The sequence below is a fragment of the Vitis riparia genome, chromosome 19, assembly GCF_004353265.1.
Source record: "Vitis riparia cultivar Riparia Gloire de Montpellier isolate 1030 chromosome 19, EGFV_Vit.rip_1.0, whole genome shotgun sequence".
Taxonomy (NCBI): domain Eukaryota; kingdom Viridiplantae; phylum Streptophyta; class Magnoliopsida; order Vitales; family Vitaceae; genus Vitis; species Vitis riparia.
This window is the reverse complement of record NC_048449.1, coordinates 3,883,224-3,897,575: the sequence shown is the minus strand read 5'-3', so window position 1 is coordinate 3,897,575 and position 14,352 is coordinate 3,883,224. Positions and strand designations below refer to the sequence as shown.

At 28.6% G+C, this 14,352-nt stretch overlaps 2 protein-coding genes across 2 annotated transcripts; both read right to left on the bottom strand.

Annotated features, from left to right (window-relative positions):
* Positions 1 to 7,947: 7,947 nt before the first annotated feature.
* On the bottom strand, positions 7,948 to 9,061 carry LOC117908383 (TIR domain-containing protein-like). The gene is made up of 2 exons (XM_034821960.1): positions 8,586 to 9,061; positions 7,948 to 8,250 (listed from the first exon to the last, which is right to left on the bottom strand). Exons 1-2 carry the CDS (start codon positions 9,041 to 9,043, stop codon positions 8,163 to 8,165), a joined length of 546 nt encoding a protein of 181 aa, XP_034677851.1. The 5' UTR covers positions 9,044 to 9,061; the 3' UTR covers positions 7,948 to 8,162.
* A 1,396-nt stretch (positions 9,062 to 10,457) lies between these two features.
* Positions 10,458 to 11,456, bottom strand: LOC117909390 (protein EPIDERMAL PATTERNING FACTOR 1). Its single transcript, XM_034823420.1, has 2 exons — positions 11,022 to 11,456; positions 10,458 to 10,839 (listed from the first exon to the last, which is right to left on the bottom strand). Exons 1-2 carry the CDS (start codon positions 11,119 to 11,121, stop codon positions 10,577 to 10,579), a joined length of 363 nt encoding a protein of 120 aa, XP_034679311.1. The 5' UTR covers positions 11,122 to 11,456; the 3' UTR covers positions 10,458 to 10,576.
* Between the last annotated feature and the right edge of the window lie 2,896 nt (positions 11,457 to 14,352).

Genomic DNA, 14,352 nt, shown 5'->3' with positions numbered 1-14,352 from the left:
AAAGGCTAGGCCGGCGTCAAAGAATCTACCGTGGGATTCGATTTACAATCCTAACCCCCACTTGCCTTTTTAGTTGAAGGTGAAGACTGAGAGTTGAGAATGGTAGCTAGGCGAAGTGAAAGATGAGGATGCCTCGGACTTAAAAAACCAACACCTTCCTGCCACTTCAAACCTATCCCAAGAAAATGTGATCCACACATCCAGTGACAAAGACGAGAAACAGTGTGTCGAAAGCGAAGGAATTGTAAAGAGGAAATGCAACAGAGGAGGAGGATGAGCTTGGGAGCAGAGCTTTTGCTGGCGGTGGTGGGGCTGTGGGCTGTGTTTCTGAGGCCATTGCTGATGAGATATGCCGGCGAGATGGTGGAGGTCATGGGCTATGCGATCAACAGAATCATGAGAGGCAGGCCTTCCTTTGCTCTCTCTACTTATCTTCCCTACTCACACTCTTTCCTCCATTAAAAAAAAAAAAAAAAATCTTGTTTGGGTACTGGGAAAATGCTGCAGAGGAAGAAGATGAAGAACAAGAGATGCCATTCTGCTAAAAAAATTTTTAATGTTTGGCACAAGACGGACATGGGTTTTCAATGGATCCAGAAAAATCAATTGTGTTTTCCATGTAATTTGTTGTTTTTCCTACCTGACTCAGCAGAGGTTGAAAGCCGCCATCTGGTTTCTTATGAATAATAAGAGTTCAGACATCTCCTTAATTAATTTCCATGATCTTGTCTTAATTTTCAATTGGGTTTGAATTTATGTGAAAAATTCCCCAATTTTTTTTTTCTAATAATGGGAAATTCTTGAATGTCTTTTCCTACACATTAATAATAATAATAATAATAAATGATATTTAATAATTTATTTGAAGGGTCCACATTTTTCAATTTTTGGAGTATTATCTAACAATGAATCAAATTTAATGAATTAAATTACAACTAATTTTATCTTCAAAACAAACAAATAAGTAAATAAAAATTAATACCCTCAAGTTTCCTACAAAAGGAAAATAAAGATAATAATAATAATAATAATAATAATAATAATAATATATTATTATTATTATTATTATTATTTTGTTTTGTTAAAATCAATTAATTAAATCCCTTGAATTAAGCAATTAAAATTCAAAATTCAATTTCCTACATTTACTTATAAATTGAGGTAGCTTCTTTCAAAACAAGGGATCGCAAAAATCCAAAAGAGAAAATTCGGCACAATTGAAAAAATCCAAAGAAAAAAATCCAGTGAAGATCAAAGACAGTGAAAACGAGATCAGCAAAATGATAAAAGTGTTATATGTGTTCTTCACCATTCAATAAGTTTATTTGAGAAAAAAAAAGAGAGTCATTTAGACCCTTGACTGATATTCAAATCTAAGGAAATAATTTCGTCTTTGTTTTTCAAGTCGTAATTAAAACGGAAGAATGAAAACAATATTTTTTTTGTAAAAGAATATTACGACATATATTGTACCCACAATTTTAATTTTAATAAATTTTTTTTCTATTGATTTGTTAATTTTGTAGGACTTGCGCAAAATTTGTGCGCGGATCACCTAGGAACCAATTTTTAGTAATAAGGTCTAATCTTATTTGCAAAATAATTATTTTATTTGAATTAATTAAATCAATATGACACCCACTAAAATAATTCCTTGAGATTAACAATGTGACATGTGATATAAAATTAGAATGAATGACTGAATGTGACATGTGGGGTTGTCTTCTTGTGTGATGTTATTTTAATTCTATTCATGGTGTCGGTAGCTCGCATTAATTTCGTCTCTTAAATTGCAAAGAGTTTATTCATATTGTCCATATAAAATTTGATTTTATCATCTGATTTTTTTAACCGTACACGTGGCCACATTTTATTGGATGCAATCACTGGCTTTTTGCCAAGAAAAAGTCAGCAGGACTTGTTCCCATATTTCTATTCCCAACGGTAGAAATGTCATTCCACTCTGTGAAGTCATTTTCAATAGGACAAAAAGATCCTTATCGTTAACATAATTATTAAATATTTGAATATTATAATAATATTAATTTATTAAAAAAATTTAAATAAATATTTATACTTTAAAAATAATAAAAATTATGTATTTATTCAAATATATACAATAGTTAATTTTTATATATTAATTGAAAATATTTAAATATTTAAAATTAAATAAAATATTGATTTATTAAATATTTATAATTGATGTGCGAAGCCTTAAATCATAATCAAATAAGTCAAAAATCAATACTAAAATTCACATTACTGAATATCCAACAATTTTTTATAATAATAAATGACAGTTACTTTGTAATATATTCATTCTTTGTTAACATGTAAAACACGTAAGAAGATAAAAATAATAATAAAAGTAACGATGCAATCAGTACCGTTGAGAAAGTACATATTCTTTTTATGTATAGTTAATATAGACCTTGACTATATAGACTGAATCAATAGTCTAATTTGATATATGACCAAAAGTTTCTCGAGTCATTGCTTGATAGAGATCTCCAAAAAATTAAATACCACACAAATTTAATATTATAAAAAGACTTTTTTTTGTCCCATTGTGTTTTTCAATTTTAAAAAATTTTCAAAAAGACTCTTATAATTCGTTTGATAATAATTTTAGGAAGTGTTTCTAATATTTGTAATACTTAAAATTTTTTATCATTTAAGTGTTATAAAGATTAGAAACGTTTCTTGAAATCACTGTCAAACATACTCTTATTAATTAATTACATAATGATGAAGAGACATTTAGTACTGAGAAAGTACATATTTATGATATTAAGTTTATATTAGAGTTTAATGACACAAAATAGTCCAATATGATCCATAAACAAATTTAAATATTTTTTAAGTCATTTATGGTTTGAAAGTATTAAATACCACACAAATTTAATATTATGTTAGGTATTTTTCCTCTACAAAAGTGCGTACTTAAGATTTTAAGTTGATGTTAGAGTTTGACCACATAGATTGAACCAATAATCGTCCAATCTAATCTACCATTAAATCCAAAGGTTTTCCATATAAAATTTGATTTTATAATGTGATTTTTAAAATTTTACACGTGGCCACATTTTATTGGATGCAATCACTGTCTTTTTGCCAAGAAAAAGTGTGCAGGACTTGTTCCCATATTTCTATTCCCCATGGTGGAAATGTCATTCCACTTCGTGAAATCATTTTGACTTGGACTAAAAGATACCTATCATTAATAATAATTTTTAAATATTTTAATATTTTAATAATTAGTGAAAATTTTGTATTTATTTAAATATATACAATATTTAGTTTTTATATATTAATTAAAAATACAATATATTATATAAATATTTTAATATTTAAAATTAAATAAAAATATTGATTTATGAAATATGATAATTATTTTAAAAATATAATTATAGCTTTCTTTTTTTATAGAAGAACATTATGATAAATATATTTTTATAATACGGCCTTAAACCTATTCAAGTAAGTCAAAAAATCAATATCAAAATTCACATTATTGGATGCCTAACAAATTTTTATAATAATAAATGATAATCATTTTGCAACATTGATTATTAACATGTAAAACACGTAAGGAGATGATAAAAATAATAACGTAGTCAATACTACTAATAAAGAACATTAAGTTAAAATAAAATTTGACCACATAGACTAAATTAGTAGTCAAATTTTACCCGTAGTCAAATTTAATATATGACTAAAAGTTTTTTGAGTCATTGCTTAATAGAGATCTTAAAAAAATTAAATACCGCACAAATTTAACATTAGAAAAAAGTATTTTCCCTCCTGTTACTTTCTTTCGATTTTGAGAAATTTCAAGAAAAGATTCTTAATATATATCAAAATTATTAAGTAGTAATGTTCTAATTACATAATTATAATATTAAAAATAATGAGATATTTAGCACTATTACAACAAAGTACATATTTATGATATTAAATTAATATAGAGCTTGATCACCTGGACCAATAGTTTAATTTGATATATGACTAAATAAGGATCTCAAAAAAAATTAAAAATCACACAAATTTAATATTATAAAAAAAAAGTATAAAAATAATAACGTAGTCAATACTACTAATAAAGAACATTAAGTTAAAATAAGAGTTGACCACATAGACTAAATTAGTAGTCAAATTTTACCAGTAGTCAAATTTGATATATGCCTAAAAGTTTTTGAGTCATTGCTTAATAGAGATATTAAAAAAATTAAATACCGTACAAATTTAACATCAGAAAAAAAGTATTTTCCTTTTTGTTGCTTTCTTTCGATTTTGAGAAATTTCAAGAAAGGATTCTTAATATATATCAAAATTATTAAGTAGTAACGTTCTAATTACATAATTATAATATTAAAAATAATGAGAAATTTAGCATTATTACAACAAAGTACATATTTATGATATTAAATTAATATAGAGCTTGATCACGTAGACTGGACCAATAGTTTAATTTGATATATGACCAAAAGTTTATGAGGTTATTGCTTGATAAGGATCTCAAAAAAAATTAAAAATCACACAAATTTAATATTATAAAAAAAAAAAAGTATTTTTCCTCATCTTGCTTTCTTCCAATTTCAAGAAATTTCCCGAAAGGATTCTGAATATATATCAAAATTATTAATTAGTAACATTTTAATGACATATTTATAATAGTAAAAATGATGAGACATTTAGGATCATTACAAGAAAGTACATACTTATGATATTAAGATTATATTAGAGCTTGACCACACAAAATAGTCCAATATAATCTACCACCAGATCTAAATATTTGAAGGTTTGAAAGTATTAAATACCATACAAATTTAGTATCATATTAGATACTTTTCCAAGTACATTGATGTTAGAGTTTGGCCGCATAGATTGAGCCAATAGTCCAATCTAATCTACCACTAAATTCAAAAGTATTAAATAAAACATAAATTTTATATTATATTTGGTATTTTGGTTTTTTATTAAAGAATTTTATAATTTGGTAATGGAAATCTTTTTTTCAAAAATTTATACAAGAATACATTGGGAAGTATAAAAAAAGTAAATAATAAATATCCTAAAAAAAATAAATATTATTTTCTAAATTAAGAGAATGAAATATTAATTAAATGGATCATTAGTATTCTCTATTGTCATTACGCGTCTTTATGTTTATGTCGGCCATTTTATGTCTTGAAAATATGTGTATGTTAAAATTATTAATTAATTAACTTTTAATTATATAACATGTGATTGTAATGCGGGCCATTACCGTTACTTGACTAGGAGTAAGGTGGACAAACGCTTTCCTAGAAAGCCTAATATGAACAAATTAAGAGAATTTGAGAGTCAGCACCTGCACGAGGACTAGAACGACGTGGAAAACTCAAAAGAGAAAATGAAATTCAGTCCAATTTATATGGTCACAAAGGGAAGTCAAACGGGCAATGGCTTAAAAGTTTATATATATATATATATACTTTATGTACTATAAACAAATTATGAAAAATTAGGTAATATTTTTATATAAATGAAAAAGTGTTTTTTTTTTTTTTTAGAAGTTTTGGTGAATAGGTTGTATTTTATTGATTTAGTTCAAAGGTTCCAAATTTATGGTTTTTATTTATTTATTTATAAGAAGTAATTAAATAATTAAATTATTAATCAATATAACAAGAATTTTAATTGTAAAATTACAATCCACTAGTTTTGAAGAATTAAATATATAAATTTGTCTGACAATTACTATTTTCATCTTGCACATGATGCGACACCACCTTTGTTTCTTGAATCTTAACATCAATGCTTTGAATGGATGTGATTCTTCCCCACAAATCCAAAAGCAAAAGTGAACTTGTTTTAAGAGTTTTTGGTTGAAGGTGAAACCCTGTCTTAATTTTCCAAAAAAAAAAAAAAAAAAGTTTGCTAAAATATAAAAGAAATTAAAAACTTTGCAATCTAGAATTTAATGATTGAAGTTTTAATATATTGAGCTCTAGTTAAGGGCGCTTGAACGCATCTAGCACTTAAGCGCTATCAAGAATTGCTAAATTGCTCTAAGAGCTTATTAGAACGCTTCAGCACTTGATCTTAAAATCTAATTTTTTTTTTCATTTAAACAAAACACCTAATTTCTAATTACCTAAATTCTATTTTATATCACTTGAAAAAGTCATTACCATTTCCATAACTCTTTATCCTTACCTATGTTATCCTTGGTTGATTATATATATAATTATAATTATTGATTATGTAATAATCTTGAATTTTTTATAGCAAAATATAAGAAGTTTTAAATCAAGATAAATAGAATCATAACCATGACTAGTTACTCCCCTTCATGACAAGTCGCTCGAGTTGTCACCATGGTGATCTTGTTTCAATTAACTCTTTCTCGTTCCCACATATGACGTCAATTGTTATTACATGATCCTCGACCTTTCTAGGTTCTAGGCAAACCTTTCATTACCAAGTAAAGACCATCATACATAAGTCAAACGCCTTGAATTGAGAAGCGAATGTGTGAAGAATTAGGAAGATGTCTTTTTTCTTTCTCTTTTTCCTTGCCTTCTCTTGAGTTCGAAACTTATTCTTATAGTTTATGTCTACTAGGATGTGATCGATGGGAGGGTAAGTCAACCTTCTTCCTAGCTAGGGATTGATGAGTTAATGGTTTAGACCTTAAGACCTTCACCAAGCTTGTCATTAGTTGTCTCTTTACCTATGTCAAGTGGTGCATGTTGAGCTCAGAGAGGCACCTCTTATTTGACAAGATAGGTTCGGCCTCAGGGTTCATTCTTTGTATGCATTCATAGACTACTTTTGATTTGCATGCCTCGTAGGGATTAGTAAGTGCCTAGACAATTGGTGTCTACCTTTTTTATCATTCCAAAAGCACCTTTACCAACTACATTGTTTATGTAGGAGTAAGACGACATCTGATTGTATTTGATATTCAATACCCTCTAACTAGTGAGCTAGTACCTTAGTACATCCAAGCCTAGTTCCTCCGAGTATTAGCTCGACACCTTAGTTCAACAGATGCCTAATACCTTCTATGTTGAGCCAACACCTTGGTTCAATCTATACCAACTTTTGAATTTTAATTGGGCCTAATTATACATCTTTTATATCATTTAGGTTCATTATATGTTATTGGAATTCCTTAAGGATAATTATCCAAATTATTTTTATATATTGCTTTAAACACATTTTATTTATTCTTACTCTTTTGTATAATGATTAAATAATTTGAAAATATACAAAATTTTAACTAATTTTATTCATATTTAATTTTTGTTTTAATATTTTGCATAGTACAACCACATATGAGAAAACCTTTTTTTTTTTTTAGTTTTCTTTTCTTTCCTTTCCTTACTATTTATTATCGAGAACCAAACATAATAGCCCTAAAGTTTGATTATTCAAATCAAAATTTTTATTATTCCAAGTAATTAAACCATCAAAATTTTGATTATAACATGCCGAGAAATGGGATTAGACTATGTTTGGTTCACATAAAGTACTAAAAAAAGAAATTGTTAAGGAAAATATTTTCTCATATTTAGTTTTATTATGAAAAATATGAAAAAAAAAATCAAATATGATTAATTATCTAATATTTATATAGAAAAGGTAAATAAGTGAAAAAAATTTGAAATAATATATAAAAATAATTTATTGACTTTAAATTTATTTTTTATCCTCCTTCACTTATTTTTTTCTAATACTTATCATTTTTATTTTCTTTTCCTTCCATTTTCCTTCCTTCGAACTTTTAGAAAACCAAACATAGGCAAATTGTTCGTGAAAGTACAAACTTCAATTATAAGAATTTTATTCATAAACTATTGAACGAGGACTTACGATTCTTATTGATACATGAAAATTAATTTATTAGCCGTCCCATAAAAAATTACAATGAAAGAATTATTGAAAAATGGTACAATATCCAAACACCAATTTGCATTAGCAAGTAGCTAGCCGCAGTTATTACTTTATACAACGAATAAAACAATACTAAATCTTAACATATATCAGCTGAAATCAACCATGTGAAGACCCAATAGAAAGATGATCATGAAGGAAGAAGGATCATTCAGTCTGTGTCGTTGTTATTAATCCTTCACTAATTATTAATGCATCAGAAAGGCACATGTAACCGCTCACTGGCGTACCTTCCGCTCATTTTCAAGCTCCATCAAGCTCTTGATCACTATGTCGGAAGCGCTTGTCACCACCTCAGACCAGTTCCTATAACACATACCATTGAATCATAATTAAAATAATAATAATAATAATAATAATTTAAATAATTTAAAAATAGTGTTCAACGATTTTTGTAAAAGTTTAGGCTTATAGGATTTGGGTTTCTCACCCACCCACGTATGCCTATTTAGGTTTCAAAATATCTCTCCGCATGTGACGGGAGGCAAAGTGGAGAGATAGACAAACCCGTAGACAAAACAACGGTGGATTAGAAGGAAATAAATATTAACCTATCAATTTTTTTTTCTAAAAGTTTAAGCTTATAAAATTTGGTTTTAGAGTGTATTTCACCGTGTGATGGGTAAAATAATTCATCTTACCCTTTTAAGGAGTCGAAGGATAGCCCCACGGTGTACTTGGCTTCTTCCAGAGCTCGGTTAAACCTCTGCAACTCATTCTGGGAGCAACTTCCATTGTCGACCACCCGAAGCTGGGAGGGCTTGACATCGCAGAAGATGGGGATAACCTTCTTGTTGGACTCCATGAACAGAGCCAGTTCATGGAGGCAGAAGTATGACTCGCAATAATGCGGGGAAAAGACGGCCACGCCGATCTTACAACCCCGAATCGCACTGTCGATTTTATCAAACAGCTTGTCCCCCGGCTTCATCGTCTTGTTGTCCAGGAAAGGCCTCATGTTGAGCATTGTGAGGTGGTCATAGAGCAAGGTCGCCACTGTTCTCTTGGTGTCGATGCCTCGGTGGTTAATGAAGACGTCGCACGACTGCCGCCTGCTCATAATTCGGCGCTGCAACATCATTCCTGAGGCACGATGCATGGCTGATAATTAACTCCTCAAAAAACAAAAACAAAAACAAAAAACCCTAGAGAATATCTAGTATTTTTTTTTTCCTTCTATGGAAGTGTTTTTATCTTCCCTGGTTTGCTTTGCTATAAAATGCTGAGAAAAGCTGGTTTATATAGGGGCTTGGAGGCCAAAGCTTCAATTTCTTCATCATTTTTGGTTAGTTTAATCTTAGAAATTGACATTTATTTTTATTTTTTATTGATCTTTTTTACTTCTAACGTTGAATTTTGAAGAGGAATTTCATGGGAGAAGATTGAAATCTCCCATGTAGCCGTGTGATTTGACAGGAGACATAACACCAACAATGGTTTTGAAACTTTCCTGAACCTTCAAACACGTTGCTTTGACTAGAGAGATCCCTACACATGTGTTCTTTTTCCTTCTTTTTTCTTGATACACGCTTGAAAAAGAAATTTCCAATTCCTTCCGGACTATTTAATTTCTTGTGGAAAAATAAAGCACATGCCTTAAATTGCCGGGAAACTAAGCCGAAACTAAGCACAACGTTCATGAGAAGCTGTGATTAATTTGAACGTTATTTTATTTTTCTTTAACTCTTAATTTAATCGTCTTGTTCATTTTTTGTTTCTTTTATGACGGATCTAAGCTTCTGTAACGGTACAAGGGGTCTACGGGGCAAGTCTATTTTAACATTTGGGTCATGTTTGTGAGTATGTTTTGTGTCGTCAAAAATATTAGATTCAGAATTCTTCCTTATGTGACCCTTGTGAACATGTGGAATAATGGCGCATTGGAGGAACAAGTTAGGCCCGTATGCAAAGGTTTAATGTTTGAGAATGATTCTGAAATTGTTGTGCCGTTTTCTATTTTTAGAGTTGGAATTTGTTTTGAATAAGACCCTTGAATAATATAGAAAATAAGGGTATGTCTAGATTTTTTTTTCCTTAAATAGAGATTGATGTGTTTTAGAATAAAAATTTATCCAAGAATCTGGCATTTTAACTTATTTTCTAAAAAAAAAAAAAAAAAAAAAATTCTAGTGAACGATTTTAATGTTAATCTAAGAGTTTTTTTTATAATGTTTTTTAAAATATATTTTTAGCCTAAAAAATATTTTTTTAAAAAAAAATAAGATTTTTGATAAAATTTTGAAAACATCAATATTAAGATTTTGAAAAATCACTTATGTTAAAAAATTAATTATAGTATTTTTTGAATGAATACTTAATAGATGATGATCTTAAAAACACTTATCAGGAAGATAATTTCATTAAAAACAATTCGACTAGAAACATCCCGTATCATTATTAAAACAAACTTTGAATTGAAAATTCTATTTCTTTCACATACGAAACTTCTTCATTATTTCAATTGTTTAAGCTTAGCTAAAAAATGTATCTTAATTTACCATGCATATCTCAAATATGGTCGATGGTTACTTTTTCTCCCATTCCTCACCATGAGAAGACAAGGTGGATGAATCCAAAAACATATATATATATATATAGATGGTACAATGATGAGAGGGCTAGGCATGGAGGATCATGGAACAGGATAGGATTTGCTATTACACATACATTTATAGGACATAGGGCATGTCTCCGCTTCAGCCAACGAGGCACAGACAAAGCTGACCATGACTAATCGGCAAGGAGAGCACGACCCACAAGCATGAGAGCAATCAGGCAAGCTTGAGCCTGCGACTTCAAGCGTATCAGCCCTCCTCATCAGCAGCCTCATTTTTCTGGCCATCTCCCCGTTAATGGAATTGAGTTTCATCACCATACTATCTTCAGGGTCATCATCTGTGGAAATTATACGAAAATTAATCCAAAATTGTGTATTTCTTTTAGTTAAAGAAAACTACCATGTCATGTTACGCATGTATTTGTTTTTTTTTTAATATATAAAATTAAAGATATTTATGTCGGGTATATTACGCAAATAAATGGTAAAACAATATAAAAATTCTACAATATATACGTACTTGACCTAAGGAGAACGATGCGCTTGGCGGGCACGGGGAGAACTAGAAGGAGATCAATGACAAGGACCGCTGCAATGCAGATGGAAGTCTTAATGGCCATGGTTGTTCTTGGTCTAGCTAGGTTTCCAAGTATTGATCATCAGAGAGTGATGGGTGAAGGGGACTGTATGGGAGGAGGATATTATGTGTATATATAATATACTTAAATTGGGTGGACAAAAGAGAAGGTATTGAAGCGAATCACAGGCAGAACCAGGGGGTAGCAGTGGTGATCAAGTTCACATGAAAATGGTTGACAACAAGTGTTGGATCACAAGGTTTTCTCCCCTACACTGAATTGCACTGCACTCCTCCATTGCTGGTGTTCTTTGAGAATCACCCCACCCATTTCTACTCTCTGAGTTTATGGCTCCCCTGGCTCATGTCATAGATCCAAACCCCCAAGCACTATATATAAAGGACTAGTAGGCCAAGATAAATACAACTTTTAAGCTTATATAGAATAGCTCGAGTTTAATCATTTATTCATATTTTCCATAAACCCTTTAAATCATAAAAATATCCAAAAATATAAGTCGATGATAAGAGTTTTCGGATTTTGAGTTTAGGGTTCAAGGATTACATTTTTATTTATCCTTCTTAAATATGATTTTTTTTTATTTGTTCCACATTTTGGAAGAAATAATTAAAAAAATTATTTGTAATTTTTTTTTTCAAAGTGTCTAAGAACAATGTTGGCATGTTACAATGCAGGACACTTCTTAAAGTGTTGCTTGGGTCTTCTGCAGTCTACAATAAATAATGTACTGAGAACTTAATGTGACTGCCATCAATATTGAGTGCTTAGAAATGATGAACATGCAGTAAATGCGCTTTTGGCTTTTCCTGCTGTACACATTATAATTTTGGCTTGCATGGACCACAGACTCATTCAAACAGTGCCAATGGATCCAAGTTGATTCAATCAATTAATTGTGCAGAAATATTATCAATTTGGTAAGAAAAAATGCACTTAATTAATTATTTATACTCAATTCAGCGGAGTTTTAAGGCCTTTCCAGATCTGTGGGTGGACTCTTAAAAGCTTTTTCATTCTTGGTACTGAAAAATATATATATAAAAAAAAAGTCAAGTTTTACGGGGAGATTAATAAAATTTAATATTTATTACTTAATAATTTAAGTTGATTTTAAGTTAAATTATATTTAAATTGTTAACTTAAAACTTATTATTTAATTATTATTTTAAGTATTAAATTTTTTTTTAATAAAATTAACTTAAAATTTATTCTAAATTATTGAATTAACATATTTATTCTTATAAATTATAATTATGATAAAGGAGGTTGAGTAATAATAGAGATCATGGACTAGCAAAAAAATCGTGGAGGTTACTAGAGTAAATTGGGATAAAAAGATAAAATGAAAATATGAACTTAAGAATAAATTAATTCTTTTTACTTATTACTTAAAGTTACTTTTGACTTTAAGTCATGTCATTAAATTATTTTACTAAATATATTTAATTTATTTAATGATTTAAATTAAGTTATTAAGTCACTTTGAGTTATTAAGTTGGTTTATTAAATAGTCACTATATCTTAATATATTTTTTATATTTTATTTAAAAAATCTACTAGTTGTGCTTAGTAGTTATTTGATAAAACTTAATATTCATTACTTAATTACTTAAGTTAATTTTAAATTAGATTATTAACTCAAAACTTATTACTTATTTTTTTATTTTAAGTATTAAGGTTGTTTGGTAAAATATTAAAACTAACTAAAAAATTATTTTAAGTTATTAAATTGACATATTCACCCTATTAATTGTAATTAATATTTATTATTGAAAAAATTAACTAATATTTATTTTAATCAATCTTAAGCAATAAATTTATTTATTAAACATCTATACTTAAAGTATCGTAAATTTATAAGATAACCTTAAAATATTTACTATAAAAAATGAATTATAAATTTGGAGCCACGGTCATGAAATATGTTTCCATTAGATATGAGTAAAAAAAAAAATGGGATTAAGAATAAATTAATTAATTTAATTTAATATTTAAAATTATTTTTAACTTTAATCTGTAATATTAAATTATTTTACTAAACATGTTTACTCTATTTAATAACTTAAATTAAGTTATTAAGTCACTTTAAATTATTCAATTAAGTTATTAAACTATCAATTTTTCTAAAAGTTTAAGCTTATAAGATTTAAATTCAATATTTATATTATGTTCCTTAACACCATCCCTTACGTGCAACCCTATGCTTGTATAGAGCAAACATCAACAAGAACTGCAAATTGAGCCAACAACTTCTTTTCAAACCAAACTTAAACTACTAATTTTTTTTAAAAAATTTAAGCTGATAGGATTTGAACTCAATATGCATATCATGTTTCTTAACCAAAAAAAAATTCCAAGAGAAAAAAGAAGAGGCAAAAAAAAAACAAAAAAAACCTTCTAATTAATGCATCATTTGTGAGATGGGCAATGAACTTGATCACATGTTCAGAGAATTTTGTATATATATATTTTTAACAAACCAAGGGGCCAAATCCATTCCCAGACAGGTCTATGGATTGCATAATCACATGTACAGCTAGGCCAATCTCCCCCAAACAACTGAATATATATGGCCCCTTGTCTTGATAATGATTAGGTTGGTGAACCTGCCCTATTAATGCAAGCCCATCTACAAGCCATGCATGTTCTTGGAGATATCTCTTCAATTATCACAAAATCCTCCACTTAATCTATAAAAATTGATCACTTTCTTAGCCTATCTGTTTATGAAAATGAATTTAATTTTGGCACAATGGCTACAATTAATATTTAACATGAAACCACTTTGATATCAAGAATTTCTTACTTCTCAATTAAGACAATTCGTGTGGTCTTACAAAGCTTATGAAAATCAGGAATTGAGTATTGTGCTTTTGGCCATCTTCCAATGTATACTATTATGACACCCATTAGTAGTTAAAAATTCAGCTTCAAATAATGGCCTTGTTGATTTAGAGAAACATGCATTTTTGAGGCATTTGACTGATGGAGGCATGAAAATTTTGTTAAGTATGAAATGAGTGGAGAGTATGAAGATCTCCAACTCATAATTCCCAAGAAGAATAAAGTGAATATATAAGAAAGGAATGGTAATTTAATTGATTGAACCACTACCAAGTTGATAATTGGGTGGAGAGGGTGTCATGCAATCGTACATGTAACAAAATTAATTAAAAAAAAAATCCTATATTTTAGTGAAGAAATGAATGTAAAAAATAAGATGATGTTTGGTTACAATTTCGAAAACGATTT